The sequence below is a fragment of the Dryas octopetala genome, chromosome 1 (genome assembly GCF_963921425.1).
Source record: "Dryas octopetala chromosome 1, drDryOcto1.1, whole genome shotgun sequence".
NCBI classification, from domain to species: Eukaryota; Viridiplantae; Streptophyta; class Magnoliopsida; order Rosales; family Rosaceae; genus Dryas; species Dryas octopetala.
This window is the reverse complement of record NC_141366.1, coordinates 11,603,734-11,625,005: the sequence shown is the minus strand read 5'-3', so window position 1 is coordinate 11,625,005 and position 21,272 is coordinate 11,603,734. Positions and strand designations below refer to the sequence as shown.

The following is a 21,272-nucleotide window of genomic DNA, read 5'->3' as shown; positions in this document are numbered from 1 at the left end:
CCTCACCAAAAGTCCTAGGGCCTGAAGCCCGAAATTTGGGCTGGCCCGGTCTGGCCCGAAAATCTCTTGGATTGGGCTTGGGTCATTCCCTTGAAGCTCATGAGCCATCCGAAGTCCGGCCCGTTTAGGCCCGCCCAAAGCCCAATTTGAGAATCATAACATATTTAATAGGTTTTTCGTTTGTTTACTCTAATAAATTATTGATATACTTATTAAGTTATTATATAATACTATAATGTTAGTAAATAGTAACAGTGTAAACTATGTAATACCATAAATAATAAAGTAATTAACTTTAAAAATTATATACAACATTACAACTATAATAAAACATAAATGTATATGTGTATATACAACTTTTATAATACAATTATAATTAAAATTATTAAACCATGATCGTCAATTCATTAATTCAACGATCTGAACCGTTCATTTTCTATTTTTATAGTCAAAGATCATACTTACAAAAAATCGACAAAATCGGAATTCATCTATCCATTTGATTATCATTAGAAAAACCATGATCGTTCATTAATTCGACCACCGTTACGTCACTTTTACATCTCCGATTAAGCTAATTTTTTACAAGAATTCTCTTTGAGTGGGGAACTAAAACTTGAATGGTTCGAATCGTTGAAAACACGATCGATATGTGAGCTTCTACATATAAATACACTTGAAGAGTATAATTCTAATAACTTTCCCGTTGAAACCTTGTTGTTTTCATAATTATGAAGACCACAACGTCATTTCAACAATCTAACCCGTTCATTTTCTATGTTCATAGTCAAAGATCATCCGTACAAAAACTCGGCTAAATCAAAATTCATCTACCCATTCGATCATCATTAGAAAAATCATGATCATTCATTAATTCGACCACCATTATATCACTTTTACATCTCCGATTGAGCTAATTTTTTTCACGAATTATCTTTGAGTGAGGAACTAAAATTTGAACGGTTCGGATCGTTGACAACACAATTGCATCATTTTTTTATAAAAATATGTAATAAAATATATAATAAAACATAGGAATTAATATCATTTTGCTCCCCAGACTATTACACTTATATCAGTTTGCTCCCCAGACTTTTAATTTGAAAAATTAAGGACTCTGACTTTTTCAATTTTTCCAATTGAGGTTCTTCCGTCAATTTACACATTTTTTATCCAAATCTTTAAGGGCAAAATGGTCCCTTCCATTTAGATCTTATCATTTTTTAATCATGCATCATTTTTCCTCTTTTATTTATCGCTAAATTCTGGTTAATCATCTCGACATTTTAGATAAAAAAATGTATAAATTGACAGAATAACCTTAATTGGCAAAATTGAAAAAGTCAGGGTTCTTAATTTCCAAATTAGAAGTCTGGGGAGTAAACTGATACATGTGTAATAGTCTGGGGAGCAAAATGACATTAATCCCTAAAACATATATACATTTATGTTTTATTATAGTTGTAATGTTGTATATAATTTTAAAAGTTTATTATTTATGGTATTACACTATTACTAACATAATAGTATTATATAATAACTTAATAAGCATATTAATAATTTATTGAATTAAACAAACGAAAGAGCTATTAAATATGTTATGATTCACAGACTTGACAAATAAACTAATTAACTCAGTTAGTTGAGAGTTAGACATTGTTATGTGAGGTCTTATGTTCAAATCATAACATAGCCAAATCTTTTTTTTTTTTTAAAGATATATATTTGTCTAAACAAGCTTTGGGCCCATTTTGGGTTGTCCATTCGGGCCTAGCCCGGCCCGGCCCGGCCCGGCCCTCCAAGCCCGCAAGCCAAAGCCTGATAGGCGAGCCTTGGGCTTGTGTATTAAAGCCCAAGCCTGGCCCATTACCGACCCCTATGAATGTGTTCTCCAACAGCTAGTTAAATAAAAATATATATGGATGGATGCAACACTACAAGTCTAGAAGAGAACATTTTTTGATAGAATGTAATAGTTTTTGTGGTTGAATTGGAGCTGACTTTCCATTATAGCAAAAGGATTTTGGTAGTGAGCGCTACAAAAAGTTCACAATATAAAATCAAATACTATAAGGATTAATTTAAGAACACTACCGAAAGTTGATTTATGCTGCTTACATATGTCCAAAAAAATGCATCAGCTAGGTGATAGTGATACTAGCTTGATTTAAATTGTCGATCTCATTTAAAATAATTCAAGTTTTTTATTTAAGATGATCATAGTTTAAGTTTTAGAAGGTTTTGAGTTAAACTCTATTATTCATTTTTTATTTATTATATATCGTACTAAATTATGGGTTATAGAATGAAACTGCTTAAATTGTATATGTATGTCTTTATATATATATATATATATAATATTATAATGAAATAAAGTATTAGTTTAAAATACATAGTTAAAATTTAGAGAAAAATTTCACTACTACATAAATATGGCTCAATTCAATAACATTATGAAACTTATGTTTTTAGATTTCATCATATCAAACTTTCTCTAATTTCAAAACAAAAACTACCTATTAAAATACGAAATCAGTCATTATCTTTAATGGTAAGTTTTTTTTCAAAAGTTTGGAGTAAGAATGATTGTGTGAGAGGTGATACACCGCCAATGGTGGAAAAAAAAAAAAAACAAAAAAAAACAAAAAGGCAATCTGCAGTACAAAATTAAGCATCTCCTTTGGAATCCCAAAAGTCGGTGGAGGTCTGATGGCCAAAGTGAAGTGACTGCTTTTTCACAAAAGCACGCAGCAGGACCAATTTTGCTTAAATATATGTAGCCCTCAGAAAAAGAAGAGAAAATCAAATTGGGTCCAACAAAATGAGTAAGCTCACGTGAAAGCCAAATAATTAAACGAGGTCATAGAGAAAAATATATAAAGGCATAAAGGTAAGATTCTGTTGCATTGCATGCTGTCATCGCCATGTACACATAATAATAATATTGGTGAAGAATCAATATAGATCCTAGCATACAGAGCAGACAGTTCAACAGAATAAGTCTATTATTTATGTTGTTTATTTGGTCACCCTGCATTGTTTGTCTATTGTGGTCACAAAGTAGTGGTGAAGGGATACAAAGATCGACAAAGTAAGTGCACAAAGGTATCACTTTCTTGATTTTACTTTTCCACTCATATTTATATATGTTATTTTTTCTTCTTCTTTTCTATATAGAGTTTTAATTTCTTCCTCATCTTTTGATGCTAACGTTTGTTGAGTATTAGTACATGTCATAAATATTTATTAACGATCTCAACCTAGCTAATAGCTTGAGTTTTTAGGATGAATTTTCAATATGATATTAAATTTGCCTATATATGTGTTTTTTGGATGAAGATTTGTTTATGTGTATGATTACTTAAAAAATAGATCCTGCATAAGGAGTATTGTGCATTAGTCCCATACTTATAAGTGTCACATATGGTCATAAATACTTATCGGCATACGTCTAAAAATTACACCTATTAGATTTTAGGTTTAAATCTCATCTCAAAAGTCAAAACAAAATAAATTTTATTAAATAAGGAAAACCTAAAATGGTCGTTTATCGATCTATTTGATAGGCCCAAATTGACTTAGCCTAGTAACCTCTCTATTGACTTGAAAGTTACTAGGCCCTTGGATAGAGCCAAGACTAAGCTTATTCGGGATAGGACGAGCTAGCCAATTAAACCCTTAGGACCTAAAAAGCCTAACGGCGGGTAATAAGGCTTGGTCCGTCATTTTCAAAGGGCTTGGTTGACCTGAACCAACCCATTTCATTGACCTTCTTGAGAGATAAGTTCAAATGAGAGATTATTTCATCCTCCAAAATTATGAGAAATTATTCTATATAATTATTATATTAATACGTGGTATAACCAGTTTATTTGTTATAATATGAGTGGATGTTATTAATATTATACCCTACTAATATAAACACATCGTCTAGTAATACCCTTACACGTTAAATTGATTATACCACGTAACGGTATATCGGTTATACCCTATAATTTTTCCAAATTAGACAACTCGTTTTTTTTTAATTTCTATAATGTAATTAACTAATTATCGCACAAGCACTAGTACAATGCAATCAAAGTAAGTAACCTAAAAAAAACACATTGAAGATTTTCATTAATATAAAGGCTGTAAAGAGATTTTTAACATTTTCTAGAAAAACAATGCGTCGTGGTCTCCAATTAAAAAGGCAGCTAAAAAACTAATTAAAAAGGAAAGCATCCCTAATTTTCTTTTTTGTTCTGCCGAAAAAATAAAAAGATTCAAAAAAAACGAAAGGGGAACAAATTCCCTCCAAATGATTGGCCGCGAAGCAAAGCCCTCTTCTCTTCTCCCCCGCCATAAAGCCTTCTGACGCTACCACTGTCTGCCAATTACTCCCTATATATTCCCCTACCTTTCCCTTCCTCGCTTCTTCATCATAACACACACAAAAACACACTCTCTGTCTCTCTCTCTCTCTCGCTCTCTCTCGCGCGCTCGATCGTTCGCTCGCAATTAGATGAAGAAGGACCTTTAGTGTTCTTCAAAAACTAGAGCTGCTTCTTCAAGCTAAACGGTAAGCCCTCTCTCTCTCTCTCTGTCTAAATGCAACATAGATTCACATATCTCTCTCTCTCTCTCTCTAGATATATATATATATATGTGTGTGTGTGTGTGTTAGATATGTGTGTTAGATAGAGGATCTTGATTTATGTTTAATCTGAGTGTTTGCGAATCGCGATTGCTCCGATTGACTATCTAAACCGAATGATTATCAACTTTTATACTTTTTCTTTATTATATTTTTCAATTTTTAGTAAATGTGATAGATTATAGGAGTAACTTCACCTTAATTTCAAGAAATCTCTCAGCGATCGTAAGTTCATAACTATGACATCCAAAATAGCCAAACGCACATCCAAGAAAAGAAAAATATGCAGGAAAAATGAAAGAAAATATGAGAGAGGCTGAAAAAATCTAAGAGAGAATGGATAATTTTCTGTTTCTCATTAACTTTCTTACACACTTGCACTGAAAATTGGTCCTTACATTCTCAAGCTACAATCAGTTACACAATGAATCCCTTTACAGGCTGTTAAACGAACTTTAGTTAGATCTGTTACATTTCTGTTAGAGTGGTTAGTAACAGCTGTCAGTTCTGTCCACCTCAGCCGTGATCTTCTATACACTCGAATGAGTATCTGACTGTTTCTATGCTACTAATTACTCTGGTACTAATTAAATGTCTTGATGATGTGCTTTGTAATTCTTGCGAAGTACATAGAAATCATTAACCGATGCTACAATTGGTAAATTAACCTACTAATAAATTGATTTATAAGATATAAAATTAGTAATATAGTATATGGTAGATGATTATTGAAATTTGAAACTAGGTAGGGTCCTCTATGTGTGCATTGGTTGTTTGAATTTTACTTCGAATATGCGTGTGTATATATATTTCTACAAAATGTACCTCAATAGATGCATATTGAAGAAAATGTAGGCATTAAAGCTTATGTTATTGATGTTTTAATATAATGGTCTGCTAGAGAACATTTCTTGAATCTCGGAAAAATTGGCTTTTGTGGTTGTTGTTTCTCCTTCTCTTCTGGATTATGTACCTTGTATGGTGTCCAAGTTTAGTTTGGTCATATTACAATAGTATTCACTCTCAATTTGCTGCTTTTTTTGTGCAACTATATTGTTGAGAAGTGTTGTTAAATGTATTAGACTTGCTTTGTCCACTGAACACACTTCATTCTCAACCTGATGTAGCATTTTTTGTCTTTCTACCTGAGTTTAAGCTCTAGAATGGAGTCTAGAGGCAGATCCTTGCTTGCAGCCTTGCTTTATTAATGTTCAAACTTGTTATTGATAATTGATTATATGATGTTTTCCTGTTTGTTGTTTGATTAAAGTTTGATTGATGAGTATAGTAATCAGGCTAGAGAGTACACAGGATGAAATTGTTATTTACAAAAGGATTAGGATAAAGGAAGCTTGAAGTTTCCAGCTAGTTTTGCCCTAAGATGCATTTTCAATTGTGATGGGTTTCTCCCCCATTTACTTTTGCTGTATGAAATGCCGTATTCGTTCTGTATTATAATTTATAATCGTTAGGATAGAAGGCTTTTGTGTAACCAAAAGAAGAAAAAATCTTTTTGTGTACTTATGTTATTGCTCTATGCAAATGTGCACATTCACTGAAGTTTCGTTTCTTGGATTTTCCAAGCCTATTGTTTTTTTTTTTGGTTAGTGGAGCTCGTTTCTTGAGACAAAATATTACAGAGTTCAAATATTTTACAGCTGGTCCTGATGAGATTCCACCGGCAATTCACCATGAACTCAATTTTTTTCTTGACTGTCCAAAATAGGACCCACCCATTCCTGGGTGCCAACCCTTGCATGTGTGACAAATTTATGCGTTACAGCAAATTCCCTGGTTGGGTAGTACCGTAGTAGTAGTCTTCACGGGTTTTAACACCACTGGGAGTAGACTGAATCCTTTATCTCTGAGCACAGCAATAATACCAAGTCCACTTGCCTGTGTATGGCAGAGAAAACAACACTGCTGCTGCATGCGCATCATATGATTTTCTTGCAATTGCATTGGTCTATTCGTCCATTTGGTCACCTGTTTATGGTCCTTGGTCGTCCTTTTTCTTTTTCTTTTGCTTTTTCATAAAAGGCTAGAGAGGACCAGTGTCTTTGTCATTCAAAATATATTCAACAAGATATTTGAAAAGTTCAGTGGCATTGTTGAAAACCAAAATAAACAAGTGGATGAAGGTTAGTCTTCTTTCTCTTGGATTTCCGGTGCCTATATTTTATGCATGGTTAATTCGCACTGTGTTGCCTTTTTATGTTCTTATTTCTCATTTTCTTGATTTCAAATGCCACTTTGGTTGTGTCTCTGTCACTCTCCTTTTCATTCTCTCTCTTACCAGTTACCCCACCCTTTTTCTGTTCGTGTTTTGGACATTCTTTGCGCAACACATGCTTGAATCCATTTTCAATTTGGTCAACATTTGCATGCTTTCAGGGAACCCTTGTTAGACAAATCTGACTTTTTTTTTTTTCCACCATCATTGGTGGATTGGAATGTTAAAGTTCTTATTAGAGGTCCTTAGTTTACCCACTAACCTTGGAATTTGGAATCGAAAAATGGTGGTAAAGTCACATACAGCGTATATGGACGCTTAATTAGAGATTTGAATGTGAAAAGGTATCATATATAAATATTTAATTGATTATTGATTAGAAATAGAAAGATTAAGGGTTTTGGCCAAACTCCGAACGAACTTTAAATATACCCTAGAAGGGGACTTTAGATAGTGAATTAGTGTAATGGAGCAAAACACATTTCGAATTGAGAGATCTTGATCACTATTTGCTAGGAGACAAGGGAATCAAGAAAGCTAGGTGGTCCTTTCCATTCCTAGTGGTATAGTTTGTGCCTCTAGGATGCACTTATGATCATGAATCATGCACCTTGTCAAATCACTTGTCCATTTATTAGCCTGATAATGGTATGCTTCTGGTCCAACTCTCAGACATTTGGTGCATAGGTGAAAATAGCATGCATAGACTTCCAAAATACATTTATACAACAAGAATCACCCTTATCCTCAAAAGAAGAATAGAAATAGAAAAAGGTAGAAACATGGGTAAGATGAATTGGTACCTTTTCATTGTTTGTGCTTAGTCACAAATTAAAATGTTAACAAGTCACTTTCCATTTATCAACCGAAGGTTAGGTACCGAAAACTTTTGGTGTTTCCTTTTTAAATTTTTTGGGTATACAAAACTTATGATAGGATGATACCAAGCCTTGCCAATTTGTCCATAGCTGAAAATGATGGCCTTTTAAGAATTTCCACCTAAAGTGCTTTTAGCTTCCCTGTGATTAAAGCAGGAGGCTGAGCATTATATATTAATGCCACTGTTCTTCTGAGTCCAGTCAAAAAAGCCCTTTCCGCCAGTGTTTAGTCTTTCACTCTTTTGCTTGATGATGTTGTCGGTAACTATAAGTGCAGCGACGTTTTGGCTTTATAACATGTATGCATGTTCTAGCTTCATTAGTAATATCTTGGACTAAATTGCTCCATGTTCAAACTTAATTATGCATGGAGCATATGTGTTGGTCACATGCGAAACAACTACCTAGAGATGGACTGCGTTGTGGGTCATATTGTAGTGATGGACCATGTTTTGTCTAGAAAAATGGAAATTGCATCAATTAACACTTAAATCAACCACGTTTTTGACATTATAAATAAGTTTCTCTAGTGGTGACTGGAGTCTAAATACTTATTGCGTCAAAGTTGTCGGAGAGTTTTTTCTTTCTTTATTTTCTCTCTTTATTGGTCTTCTATAAGATGATCTTTATTGGTCTTCTATAAGATGATCTTTATGTCTGCTGTTTGTCCGTACGAGGAAAAAAAAGAAGTAATGTAGGATCACATTTTTACTATAAGCACATCTCAATTGTCATATAATGTGATTAATTTAATATTTACTAAAAGTTGATTGCTTAACTTTATAATATGTTGCTTGCTGATTTGGATGTTTCCTAATAACTTATGAGTGGATAAAAAAAATTCTCTATTAGGTGTGGCCAATTTGGCATCCAATCTCTTTTCGGTAATCTCAACTTTTGGTAGGGTATCTAGGGATTGAGCAATGGAAGGAATTTGTTTTCTTTTAAGCATGAATTATGGGAATGCAAAGATGCAGGAAACTTGTTTTTTGTTCTGCATGAAAATAAGGATTCCTTATAATTGGTATGATGTTTTTCCTTTCTTTTTAAATCTGCTTTTGAGAAGGCTTGGAAAACGATCGATATGGGTCGTACAATGTTAGACGATAAAGATTTTACAGATATTAGTATGATTTATTTATGTATATATATTTAGGTAGATGCTGTGGGATATTTAACAGATGCTTGGAAAGGTTTTTTGTCAAATGTCATAGATCAGTATATCACTAGCTCAAATGTACGTCCAGTATTTTAGGAGGTTGGTCGTGTCGCTAGCAACAATTTGTGATGTGCTTTGTCACTCATGTCAAAGTTTGTCGTTGTGGTATAAAATAAAAAAAGTTCACAATCATGATGAATAGTGCCTTAGGACTCGGACTAGACGAGCTGCACGAACTATTATAATTTAAACAGGTGACTGTTGCATTTGCCATGCATGATGTTCAGAAGTGTTACACAAATTATTTTAAAAAATTTATCAATATATTAATTAATGCCTGGGGAGGAGTCCATATGATGTTCTTTGCTTTACTTTATTTGTTGGTCAACAAAAAATGTCACAGGGCTAAAATGCCAAATGACCACCACAACTAAGCACCAAAGTACCTGTACTGACTTTCAAGTCCCCTTCATTTCTTTATTATTTTGGTTCCACAGATTAAGCCTCGTATTGATTATGACAGCAGTTACACAAACACAATTGGTTATTTTGCTATTGACTTTACACAATTGTTTTGGAATAACTTAACTAGAGTATCCGTTTACATAGAATCCAAAAACTTTGGAAATTTATGTGGACTACTATATACAAGAATTACATTTTCATCTTCTGAAGAATAGGATGCCGAAATCGAATGTGATATTGCTTGTTTGGAAAATACTGAAGGTGAAAAATGCTGGAGCAAAAAACAAAAAAGGAAATGGAATAAAGTGGTTTCCAGTTGTCTTTGGTTGGTCTCCACATGAATTGCAAGTCACCTACGAGTCTACGACATTAATGTCCTGGGTGACTTGCAATTTATAACTGAGGGATTTTGCTTTCAAATTCCAAAGATCTTCTAAAAGGAAAAAGACAATTGACACAGAAGTGTTGATTCAAAGTAGAGCCATTTAAGCGGCAGAAATTATCTTTATCCTTCAGGCCAAATGAAAGAAAATTAAAAGAACCGAAATTATCTTTAAAATGAACTTAACTATAATAGAATATTGTGTGCTATTCAGTGGAGGAAGTTCTCTATTGTACGCTTAAACGAACCTTAACAATCTCTATTCTTGGTTAATGATTTGTGTGTAATTTTATATTTACAAGTCTTGCACTCTATATTAATGACTTTATATAGAAAATTACAGATATAGCAATTAAAAATGATATAAACAGTGTAGATAGATGCTGTGCACCCAAAACATTACTACTCTGCTAATTAATTTAGTTGTTAATACAGCAAAGAGTAGTTATGTACTCTATATTTTCCTTTTCTGTTTTTTTGGGTAAGACGTTTTTCTCTGCTTTCAACATAATCATTGATATCCCCTGCATGGCTGTAAGCGTTTCTGCACCTTATAAAGCTTACACGAGGATTGTTTTGCTCCCTCTTTTTTTTTGTCTCACTTCGTTAATTCTCTACCATTCAGATTTTGGAGATTGTCATCTCCCTCCCTTCCCTCTCCTCTTTCTCTCTAACCCAGTGACTGGGTTTTAGATGACACCCATCTCCCAAGATTGACATATTGGATCAAAATTCAGAAGTAGGTGAGACCCTTGTTTCTTATTGAACTTCGTTTTTTCATGAGTTTGGTGTTGTGTCTAGAATGTTTTTTTTTTTTTTGGGTCGAAGTCTAGAATCATTTAGGAAGTGGGTTTTTTTTTTTTTTCTCGTTTATGCTGGTTCTGAGCTTTTTCTTTGGACGAATGCTATTTCTGAATTGCTGAAGATGATGAAAGATACTAACAGTTTATGGTATTGCTTTCTCAGTTCAGCTAACTAAAGCTTTCAGCATATTTGTTCCCGTGTTTGTTGTTTCATCTGAGTGATGTTCTAACATTTAGGCTGAAGGAACCAGAGAATCCTGTCATTAGCTGCGCCTTAGATTTTATTCTTGTCATCTCCTGTCTGCGTACTGTCATTTTTGCTCTTTGCCTTAATGCTTTTAATTTCTTTCCATGTTGATTTTCTGAATGTAAGTTTTCAAATTGCTAGTTTTAATAAACCAGAGATAGTGGTAGACCCCATTTCTTGCTGTGGATCCCGTTCTTTTAATGTTCTTTTTCACTTGGCCAGCTTGTCATTTTATGTGATGTTTATGCTCTAGATGCTTATCCTTTTCTTTTTACTGACAAGAGGTATATGTTCTGCTTTAGAAATGTTATTACCATAATCAGAATTAAGTGTGTTACAATTTTCTGCTCTTACCCAAAATGTGGAAGATTCAAGGCTTTTGTTTGGCCTTTGATGCCGATTGATGATTTCATTTGCTTTAAACAAAATGCAGGACACAGTTGCTCCAGGTTCACTAGTGCTAATAAAATTAGAACTGAAGGCTCATTACTAGATTGAGCGTATGCCTGGGAACCAGTACAACAGTAATCCACCCCACATTCCAAATCGAGTTGAACGGCTCTTGAGAGACAGGGAGCTAAGGAAGAACAGCAGGACCTCACACTCGAATGAAACAAATGATACTAATAGGGTGACTCAACTATCTGAGCATGACTTGCACTTAAGAGATGATGAAAATTCAAGAAATTCCAATGTCGAACAATTCTTGGAAGGGGCTGCAGCTGCAAGGGCTCATACTGAGGGATGTGAAAAGCAAGAGGGGAGGCCTTTCAGACAACGACTGTTGGTTGTGGCTAACAGGTTACCCGTATCGGCTGTTAGGAGAGGTGAAGATTCATGGTCTCTGGAAATAAGTGCTGGGGGTCTGGTCACTGCCCTTTTGGGTATGTATGTCTTAACTCTTCTTTAGAATACTGTCTGTTCAGTTTAAAATCTTCAATCATTCATTGAAGTTTCTGTATCTTGTGTTTATTATTTTCTTAAAGGGGACAGAATTTCTATTAGTCTTTTTCTAATCATTTTTAATTCTGATTTGGTATTTTCACCTGCAAAGAGAAACTAACTCGTACTGGATGGTTTTATTCAAAGGTGTAAAGGAGTTTGAGGCAAGGTGGATTGGTTGGGCAGGGGTAAATGTGCCAGATGAAATTGGGCAGAAGGCACTTACTAAAGCTCTGGCTGACAAGGTTCAAATTTCTGCATACGGATTCTTTTTGGATTTGAAATTTTCTGTCATTCATAGACATAGGTCCAGCTCCTTTTCACTGATTGTGGGTTAAATGTGCATGATGCTTATTCTGTACATTGCAGAGATGTATCCCAGTTTTTCTTGATGAAGAGATTGTCCATCAATATTACAATGGCTATTGCAACAATATTTTGTGGCCCCTTTTCCATTACCTTGGGCTTCCACAAGAAGATCGACTTGCCACTACCCGTAGTTTCCAGTCGCAGTTTGCTGCATATAAGAAGGCAAATAAAATGTTTGCTGAAGTGGTTAATAAGCACTATGAAGAAGGTGATGTGGTTTGGTGCCATGATTACCATCTTATGTATCTTCCAAAATGCTTGAAGGAATACAATAGCAAAATGAAAGTTGGTTGGTTTCTCCACACCCCCTTTCCTTCTTCTGAAATTCATAGGACACTGCCATCACGATCAGAGCTGCTGCGTTCCGTTCTTGCAGCTGATTTAGTTGGGTAAGTACTGGTTACATTCTGCGCCAATAATGAATATGCCATGTGATTTACTTTGCTCAAGATGATAAAATGTTGTCTTTTCCAAAAAAAAAAAAAACATAGTTCATAAAATGCTGTCACTAGACATTCAGCTTATGTTTTAAATTTCTCGAAGTTGGTAATCTTTGCATCTATCGTTGTGAAAGTATTTCATGTATGATGTATCCACTTACATATTATTTGTGTAATATCTATATTAACTCTCAAAGGCACTCTCTATGCTGCACATTATACCATCCATCAAGAATATCAACAAATAACTAATGAAATCTTGTTCTATGGCTCCACTCCTCAAATCCATAAATTATCTGGCCTCCATTCTTGACGCATAATGTTAATTTCCAGCCATGATAATCTGTCTTTATTGTGCTCAAGATATGTTCAGCTATAACATACGTATGCTATTTCTGACCATGATTTGTGGGCATGACATGGTTGCCATGTTTCAGAAATAGAATCCCCCAATTATGTAGATACAACGTGTAATGTGTTTTTGTTGATTTATTGCATTAAACATTTACTATTGTTTCTCTTTTGAATTATGTTACAAACATCTGGAATAATCATAGAAGAGTGGTAATATTCATTAGGTTCTGTGATATTAAACACGATCCAATTTTTGTTTCATCACATTGTATGAGCATTCAAGGTATATTTATTTAAGCCAATTTCAATGACCAGAATGGGGAAGCAATAATGGGTAGCCTATTACTAATAAAGGAATTCCTAGTGACTGCTTAAGTTAACTATAAATTCATTGGACTTTTGTTTGGTACTTTTCAGATGTTTTGTGATATATTTCTTGTTCAACAGTTAATTGGCTCCCTTTCATTTTATATTTTGTATCAGTACCATGATAAATTATTTAATCCCACTTATATCACAAAAAGTTAAATATGCTTAACAATTGTAAGTGTAATTTTGTTTTTCAGTTTTCACACTTATGACTATGCACGGCACTTTGTTAGTGCTTGTACTCGCATTCTTGGACTTGAGGGTACACCTGAAGGAGTTGAGGATCAAGGGAGGCTTACTCGAGTGGCTGCGGTCTGTATCTATCTAACTGTTATCTCTACTTTTTTTTGGTATTTTATCCTTTGAGGTTGCTTGTTACTTTTATCAGGGTATAAAATTTAGTTTTAAACATTTTATATGATATATCTAATTGTTCTTATTATGGTTTTCTGTGTGCTTGAAATTTCAGTTTCCTATTGGAATAGATTCAGATCGCTTCATACGTGCACTCGAGGTTCCTCAAGTCCAAGAACACATTAAGGAATTAAAAGAAAGATTTGCAGGGAGAAAGGTAGATGTTATTTTGTTGCAATGATCCTAGACACATACACAAACACACATTTTAATTCTGTCAGTGGTACCTGCCAAACATACGTGTCATTGTAGAGAATAGTAGCATGATCAATCTTTCTCACTACTGAAACAAATAACTTTAATTCTGCTAACATTCAGGCTGCATCATCACTCCAAGGTGCTTCATAAGAGATTCCCTTTTCAAAAAGGATGTTGGGATAGAAGCCTTTAAAAATTTCTTTTGTTTAGGGTCTCCATTGTGTCAAAAACTGTCAAATTCATGCGTTCTCTTGCTGTTTTGTACTTTTTGAATTATTTTTTCAAGTTGTATATGTATGAAAATTGGTGGAGGGAATGTGGGGCTGACAGGCTTTGCATACCTGTAAAGATATGTACATATGATTGTTTCTAATACTGAGTGTTGGTAGTTACATAACTTGATATATATTTTACGCGGTTTTGTCTAAAGTACAATTGTTTCTAATAATGGGTGTTGGTAACATTGAAAAGACTGATCACTGGCCCTTGTTCCTCCTTCATTAAGAATGAGGTCTTGGGTTCAAATTCTAATGAATTATGTAGTCAAACCTTTAAAGGATGACGAGGGGTTTGGGGGAAGGGAAGCTTATCCCTTGTGTAGCTCAGCAATTGGAATTAAAAAAAAAATATTGTGAAGCTTGTATTTGCGCTTAAAAGTTCCATTATGCTTTATATAGGAGTTTGTTTTCTCTTACGTTTGTATTCCTTGGTCAAGTAAGTCTGCATATATGAAGTTAATGGTTCTGTAGATCAACTTTCACATCTTTTTGGTGTTTTCTTAGTGGGTTATATAAGATCCTTTAAAGTATAATTGATTCATGTACATAATCTATTAAAAGAAAAAGAATGACCAAGTCAAAAGCAGGGAAGAAAAAGGTAAAAGCATCACTGGATTAGTTAATGCACGAAGAGTTGTCTAATACACAAGATGGTTCTTTCTTTTTTCTCTTTTTTTTTATTGAATATATATGGCAATTTCCAGGTCCAATGTATTCTAATCTGCTAGTTATGACTGTTTCAACATGACAGGTAATGCTTGGTGTTGATCGCCTTGATATGATTAAAGGAATTCCTCAAAAGATACTGGCATTTGAAAAGTTTCTTGAGGAAAACCCAGGTTGGCGTGACAAGGTAGTGTTGCTACAAATTGCGGTGCCAACAAGAACAGATGTTCCAGAGTGTATGCCCCTTCCTTGAAATGCGTTGTATACCCCAAAAAAGTTAGTTGTGTGTAGAATAGGCTAGCCTCTAGATTCCACCCTTCCGACCACTTTGTGCTGGATGATTGAATCTGACTAAGCTACTATTTGTATCAACTATAGAAACCTCCTAAAGAATGACAGTTAGCAAACATACCAAATTTGTTTTGCTAATGGATTTTTTCTTTAATTTTATACTTTTTTTGGTCTCATAAACAAAAACTTTTTTTGGGGTTTTATCATGCAACTGTTCATATAATGCAGGACATGGGGTGTGCTTGCCTTTTGTTTGGCTAAGTGGTGTCCTCTTTCTGTTAGCTTGTATAAGTTGACTCATTTTATTTCTTGTTTCATTATGTCTTAAGTATGATGTATAAACTAGTTATTTTGGATTTCCACAGATCAAAAACTTACAAGCCAGGTTCATGAAATTGTTGGGCGAATTAATGGCAGATTTGGAACTTTGACTGCTGTCCCAATACATCACCTGGTATGCCCTTGACTTTTTAAGTAATTATGCCACGATGTATTATTTAAAGTTCAAATTTGACACTCAGTGTATAATTTAATATGAAAGGTGTTCATGTGCTGCTTATATATGATGTTATTAATTATTTGATTATAATTTTAAAGTCATATTTCATAAAGCAATTATTTTTTTGTCTACAGGATCGTTCTCTTGACTTTCATGCCTTGTGTGCACTATACGCTGTTACTGGTACATACTCTGATGGATTTCCCTATTTCTTTTGACCCAGATTTTGCAATAAAGTTTTCAATATACTTCTTGCAAGGCTATATATCTGAATTCATCTTCTTCCCTTTTTTTTGGATAAGGATCACAGAATTCACATTCTTAGTCTGCCTTTCCCAGTTTTAATTCATCTTCTCTGCTATTTTTTTCATTTCTCTTTATTTTATTTTATTCAAAATTTTAAACATTCTTAGCTGTAAGTGGTGCAAAGTGCAATTCATGGTTTGTGTCTAATAAACAAGTATCTAAGATAATGCATATGTAATTTTTCAACTAACAATTACACAATCCCTACTGTTTTTTTTTTTCAATTGTTCAGATGTAGCACTTGTCACATCCCTTAGGGACGGAATGAATCTCGTCAGTTATGAGTTTGTGGCATGCCAAGATGCAAAGAAAGGGGTCCTTATTCTTAGTGAGGTAATAACTGGATAAACTTGCATGTTTCCTTATGCTGTATCTTCATAGATTTGTGCATAATTTGTGTTGGTGTTGAATGCTAATTTTTTGATGTTGAGAATAGAAAAAAAAAAAAAAGAAAGAAGATAGAGATCATGGCTCAAATAAGCTTGAGATGCTGAAATTATGTTAATTGGTTCTAATAAATGCCTCTCTTAATTGTATTTAGCATATTTCTTGAGTTAGATTGTATCAGATGTTATGGTTCAATTGACATTCAAGCAAATGAGAAGTCTTTAAATGTTATTACTTAGTAATCAGTCATAATTGTTAGTTAACAACTTAACATGAGGTTTGAACTCTCCTTTTTACCAAGACTGTACTATGTTCGTACAACTTGGAAGCCTACCAATTTACCACTTCTGTGCCCATTTGGTGAACTGCAATTTATCCTCTCTTTTTTTTCTCTTTTTTTTTTTTTAATGGTTATCACTTTTCATGGCTTGAATCTGATATCTGAGGATTAACGGCTTGAACTGAACGATTTTCAGTACAGGAAAGGTTTTTCTGATTTTAAAAAGAATAAAGAGTCATCTTTAAAAGAAATCTAGATTTTGTATTTAGAAATGTCAAATGGTGTGGAACTTTAATATGAAAAATTTGTTGCAATACATTGACCCGGCATTTAGAACCCCATCGGTATTATCTCTATTGCTACTTTTAAATACCTTTAGAAGATGCAATTCTGAACTTATATCATGTACAAGACAAACGTAGAGGGAGTGCAAACAATAATCATGTACATGATTATCTTTTTTTCTGTCTCCTTGTATTGCTTCTAGCTTTTGACACTTCAAATGCATTTTGTAGTTTGCTGGTGCTGCACAGTCTCTAGGTGCGGGAGCAATTCTAGTGAACCCATGGAACATCACAGAAGTTGCCAATTCAATTGGCCAAGCATTGAATATGCCCGCTGAAGAAAGAGAGAAGCGACATAAGCATAATTTTGTACATGTGACGACCCACACTGCCCAGGAATGGGCTGAAACTTTTGTAAGGTATAAATCTATTGTTGTGCTACGTCTTTAACAGCTTAAGCTTTTGGAAACAATGGTAAACCAACAAAATTTGGCATGGTCTCAGAGTATAGATCCCAAGTTCGAACCCTTGCAATCTCAACCTCCCAATTTATACTGAATTTCACATGTTGAGTTCTTGGTAATGGGGAGAGGCGCACACATGAGATGGAGTGTTAGAATATAAAAAGGATTTTGTTTCACATCCTAACAGGATAGTAGAAACCCAACAAAAGTTTTATCATTAATTATGTTTTTCTCAAACTGGACACATATTTGTATGCAGTGTTTGCTACCTTGATGCTTGCTTAAATACTTTTTTCATTTTTTGACAAAGGAATTATAAAAGACAGGGTTTTAAGGGTTTTACGTCCTTCATAGATTCACACATTTAATGATATAACTTAAAAATTGTATTGTGAAGCTATCTAGAGGACATAGAATATATATGTAGAGAGGCAAATTATTTTAGGCATCAGGATATTTCAGAGAGAAATTAACATGAGCTGGCAAAGTTTAAATGCCAATAAGCCTGATTTGCAATGCTTGCTCAGACTAGCTACCTTAAGCTAACTTTTTTACTGTGAATATATTCATTGCATGGGGAAATGTTGTGGTTACATTTTTTCATGCTTGCCTTTCACAAAGTAATAGATGGACTGCATACTGAGATCTTGATATTATTGTTTTCCAGTGAACTGAACGATACTGTTGTAGAGGCACAATTAAGGACAAGACAGGTGCCACCCTCACTTCCAAACCTGGAGGCCATTCAACGTTTTTTGCAATCAAATAATCGATTGCTCATACTGGTATGTTTTTGGGAATGTCCCAGTTAATAACTGATGTTCATGTACCTCAATCGAATTCTTCCTCAAATATCAAATTTCTGCATGGTATTCATCATCATTTGTAGGAAGCCTGATGGCCGTAATGGTCAGTTGTCCTAGAAAATGTCTAATGGTTCTTCATTGTTTATTTTGTTCTGGAGAGAAAACAGATTGAAAATTTCCAACTGTCAATAACATTTCATGGGTTTAACATGTGATTGACATTTTCTTCTTTCTCTTGATCTTTCTGGTGATTTGAACTCAGGGATTCAATGCGACATTAACTGAACCAGTGGACACACCTGAGAGACGAGGCGATCAAATAAAAGAAATGGAACTTAAACTGCACCCAGAGTTGAAAGAACCCTTGGCAGCACTCTGCAATGATCCAGAAACAACGATTGTTGTCCTCAGTGGGAGTGACAGAAGTGTCTTAGATGAAGTAATTCATCCATCTCCATATCTAAATTCTTTACCACCCTTACTTTATTTTCTTCGTAAATAACTGTTTTTACAGAACTTTGGGGAGCTTGACATGTGGTTGGCAGCTGAAAATGGGATGTTTTTACGCCTTACAAAGGGAGAATGGATGACAACAATGCCTGAACATTTGAATATGGAATGGGTTGAGAGTGTGAAGGTACTCTTGAATTAAAGTTATGTTCTGTTTAATTGTATCCTGATTCCTCCAGAATGACAATGCTGAGGTTATGCTTTCAGCATGTTTTTGAGTATTTCACAGAGAGAACACCCCGGTCACATCTTGAACTCCGTGAAACTTCCCTTGTGTGGAATTACAAATATGCAGGTACTACCTTTGTTTGAACCCATTTTCACCGTAAGCTGGTCTTTTGAACAAGTTCACTTTTGTCTATTCCATTTTTTTGTTTCTTATCACCATAGTGTAATTGTAGATGTTGATTTTGGAAGACTTCAAGCGAGAGATATGTTACAGCATCTCTGGACGGGCCCAATTTCTAATGCATCTGTTGATGTTGTTCAAGGTAGCCGGTCTGTTGAGGTTCGGGCAGTTGGTGTCACAAAGGTGATTGCTTCATTGTCTATAAAAAATATTAAATTATCATCTTTATATTTTAAATACAAGCAGTTTTACTTGTTTGTTTCCGTTTTTGAAATTTTTCTTATCAATTCAGGGTGCAGCAATCGACCGTATATTGGGAGAGATAGTTCACAGTAAATCCATGACATCCCCCATTGATTATGTACTGTGTATTGGGCATTTTCTTGGGAAGGTAACATTCCCTTCTCTTTTCAATTGTCTGATTCTTCATAAACAGTGATAAGCATGGGATTATTGTTCATTTAATGTGCTTGAACATTGATTCAAGTGTTCACTTATCTTTTATTTCAGGATGAAGATGTGTACACCTTTTTTGAGCCAGACCTTCCATCTGAGCCAGTTCTTCCAAGAACCAAGATAACTGATGGACTAAAGTTACCTGGTGAGAGAAGATCTTCTTTGAAGCTTCCAGCAAATAAAAGCGGGTCAAAATCATCTCAGAGCAAGACGCAACGATCTTTACCACCAAACCCTGAGAAGAAAACTGCCAATCACCATAACTGTGGGAATGCACGATGGCCATCTCCAGAAAAGGTCACATGGAATGTACTTGATCTTAAGAAGGAGAACTACTACTCCTGTGCTGTCGGGAGGACGCGTACAAATGCTCGGTATCTTCTCCAGTCATCGGATGATGTTGTCTCATTTCTGAAGGAATTGGCCGATGCAACCTTGGCAAGCTGTTCATCTTCAGATAGAGAGATATGATGCTCTCACGTTTCTCAAAAGTGTACCTCCCATTGGTAGCTTTAGGTACACTTTTCAATACTACTGCATTGTAGATATTCTTCCCCCCTCCCCTCTCTCATTTCAACCTTCCTTCTCCTAGAGCTGGACTAGTAGCAGTTTCTAAATTCCTCAATTGAAATACTAGATGTACTCTTTAGATTAGGGACTGAAAGCATCTAAACCACAGCGATGATTAAAGATTTTTACCGAGGAAAAAAAAAACCCGGGTTATCTTCTTGAAATATGCAGTCTGAAGTTCTCAGCAGCTATTGTTTCATTTGTCTGCAATTATTTGCATGTGTGATTTACATATCAGGAGCTATATATTTCAACTATCAGATATTGGGCACGTACTGAATGGTGTTAACAAAGAACACCCATTCACCGATTGGGAAAGAAAATGAAGAGAGAGGAATATATTTGCAGTTCCATTCATCGATCCTGAATCTTGAGATGACTGGAAATTTCAGGAAAATTTCTTTCATTTTCAATGAAATCTTTCGGCTTTTCTCTTTGGCAAATATATACTCACACGTCTACCGAAAGGCCATTCGCAGAGAGCACTATTTAAATGCTTAAAAAGGCTGATTACCGACAAATTTTTGCAAATGTGATCACAGATTCACAATGAAAGTTAAAACAAAAATAATATAATAATAATTATAACAAGAGAAATGGTCTATTTATTTTATACCTAGTTCAATTTTAATCCATGATTTCTTTTAAGTTTAATTTTAATCCACGATATTTTTTAAGTTATGATTTTAAATCTTTTTAGTTGTGTTTTCTTCAATTATAATCGAAGTATAAGTTATATTTCATCCTTATTCATAAAAACCAATTTAGAGTATTAAAATTAAAGAAAATTAAAATTTGGTGAAATTTGAAAAATCTAAAAATTTTATAGGAAAAATTAATAGTTTCAAATACCTTATTTTAAGGCTAATTATCTTGAGTTTTAGACCTCTGATTTAAATGATCTTTATATAGTTGTAAATAAGAGATACATAGTTTTAAAACAAATATATGTTTGCTGAATTTGATTAAGATTTGATATGGTAAAAAGCGAGACAAATTTGAGAAAATAAATCTGGACCTTTATTGAACAAGTAGAACAATTAATAAACCAAAACATGACTTAAAAAAGATCGTAAACCAAAATTGAACTAGATATAAAATAAGTAAACTAAATCTGTAATTTCCTCGATAATAAAGAAACATGAATTTCAAAGATCATAATCTTTAGTTATCTTGACACTGCCAAAACACTTTCATATACATGCGTATGGAAGTTAAAACCCATGCATAAATAATA

General features: G+C 34.2%; 1 protein-coding gene across 4 annotated transcripts; it reads left to right on the top strand.

The window, feature by feature from the left end:
- Nucleotides 1-4,410: 4,410 nt before the first annotated feature.
- TPS1 (trehalose-6-phosphate synthase) lies at nt 4,411-20,223 on the top strand. Of its 4 annotated transcripts, XM_086236927.1 has the most exons (19): nt 4,415-4,561; nt 10,379-10,496; nt 11,237-11,687; nt 11,893-11,990; nt 12,115-12,503; nt 13,475-13,589; nt 13,747-13,848; nt 14,919-15,069; nt 15,490-15,578; nt 15,758-15,806; nt 16,162-16,262; nt 17,112-17,299; nt 18,012-18,129; nt 18,413-18,589; nt 18,665-18,787; nt 18,868-18,955; nt 19,062-19,192; nt 19,302-19,400; nt 19,520-20,223. In XM_086236927.1, the coding sequence occupies exons 3-19, from the start codon at nt 11,306-11,308 to the stop codon at nt 19,934-19,936; spliced, it is 2,817 nt and encodes a 938-aa protein (XP_086093053.1). In that variant the 5' UTR covers nt 4,415-4,561; nt 10,379-10,496; nt 11,237-11,305; the 3' UTR covers nt 19,937-20,223. The 4 variants fall into 4 exon arrangements, with proteins under 4 accessions (XP_086093060.1, XP_086093053.1, XP_086093068.1 ...); XM_086236934.1 differs by lacking the exon at nt 10,379-10,496 and having other exon boundaries at nt 4,411-4,561; XM_086236942.1 differs by lacking the exon at nt 4,415-4,561 and having other exon boundaries at nt 10,316-10,492.
- Nucleotides 20,224-21,272: the final 1,049 nt, after the last annotated feature.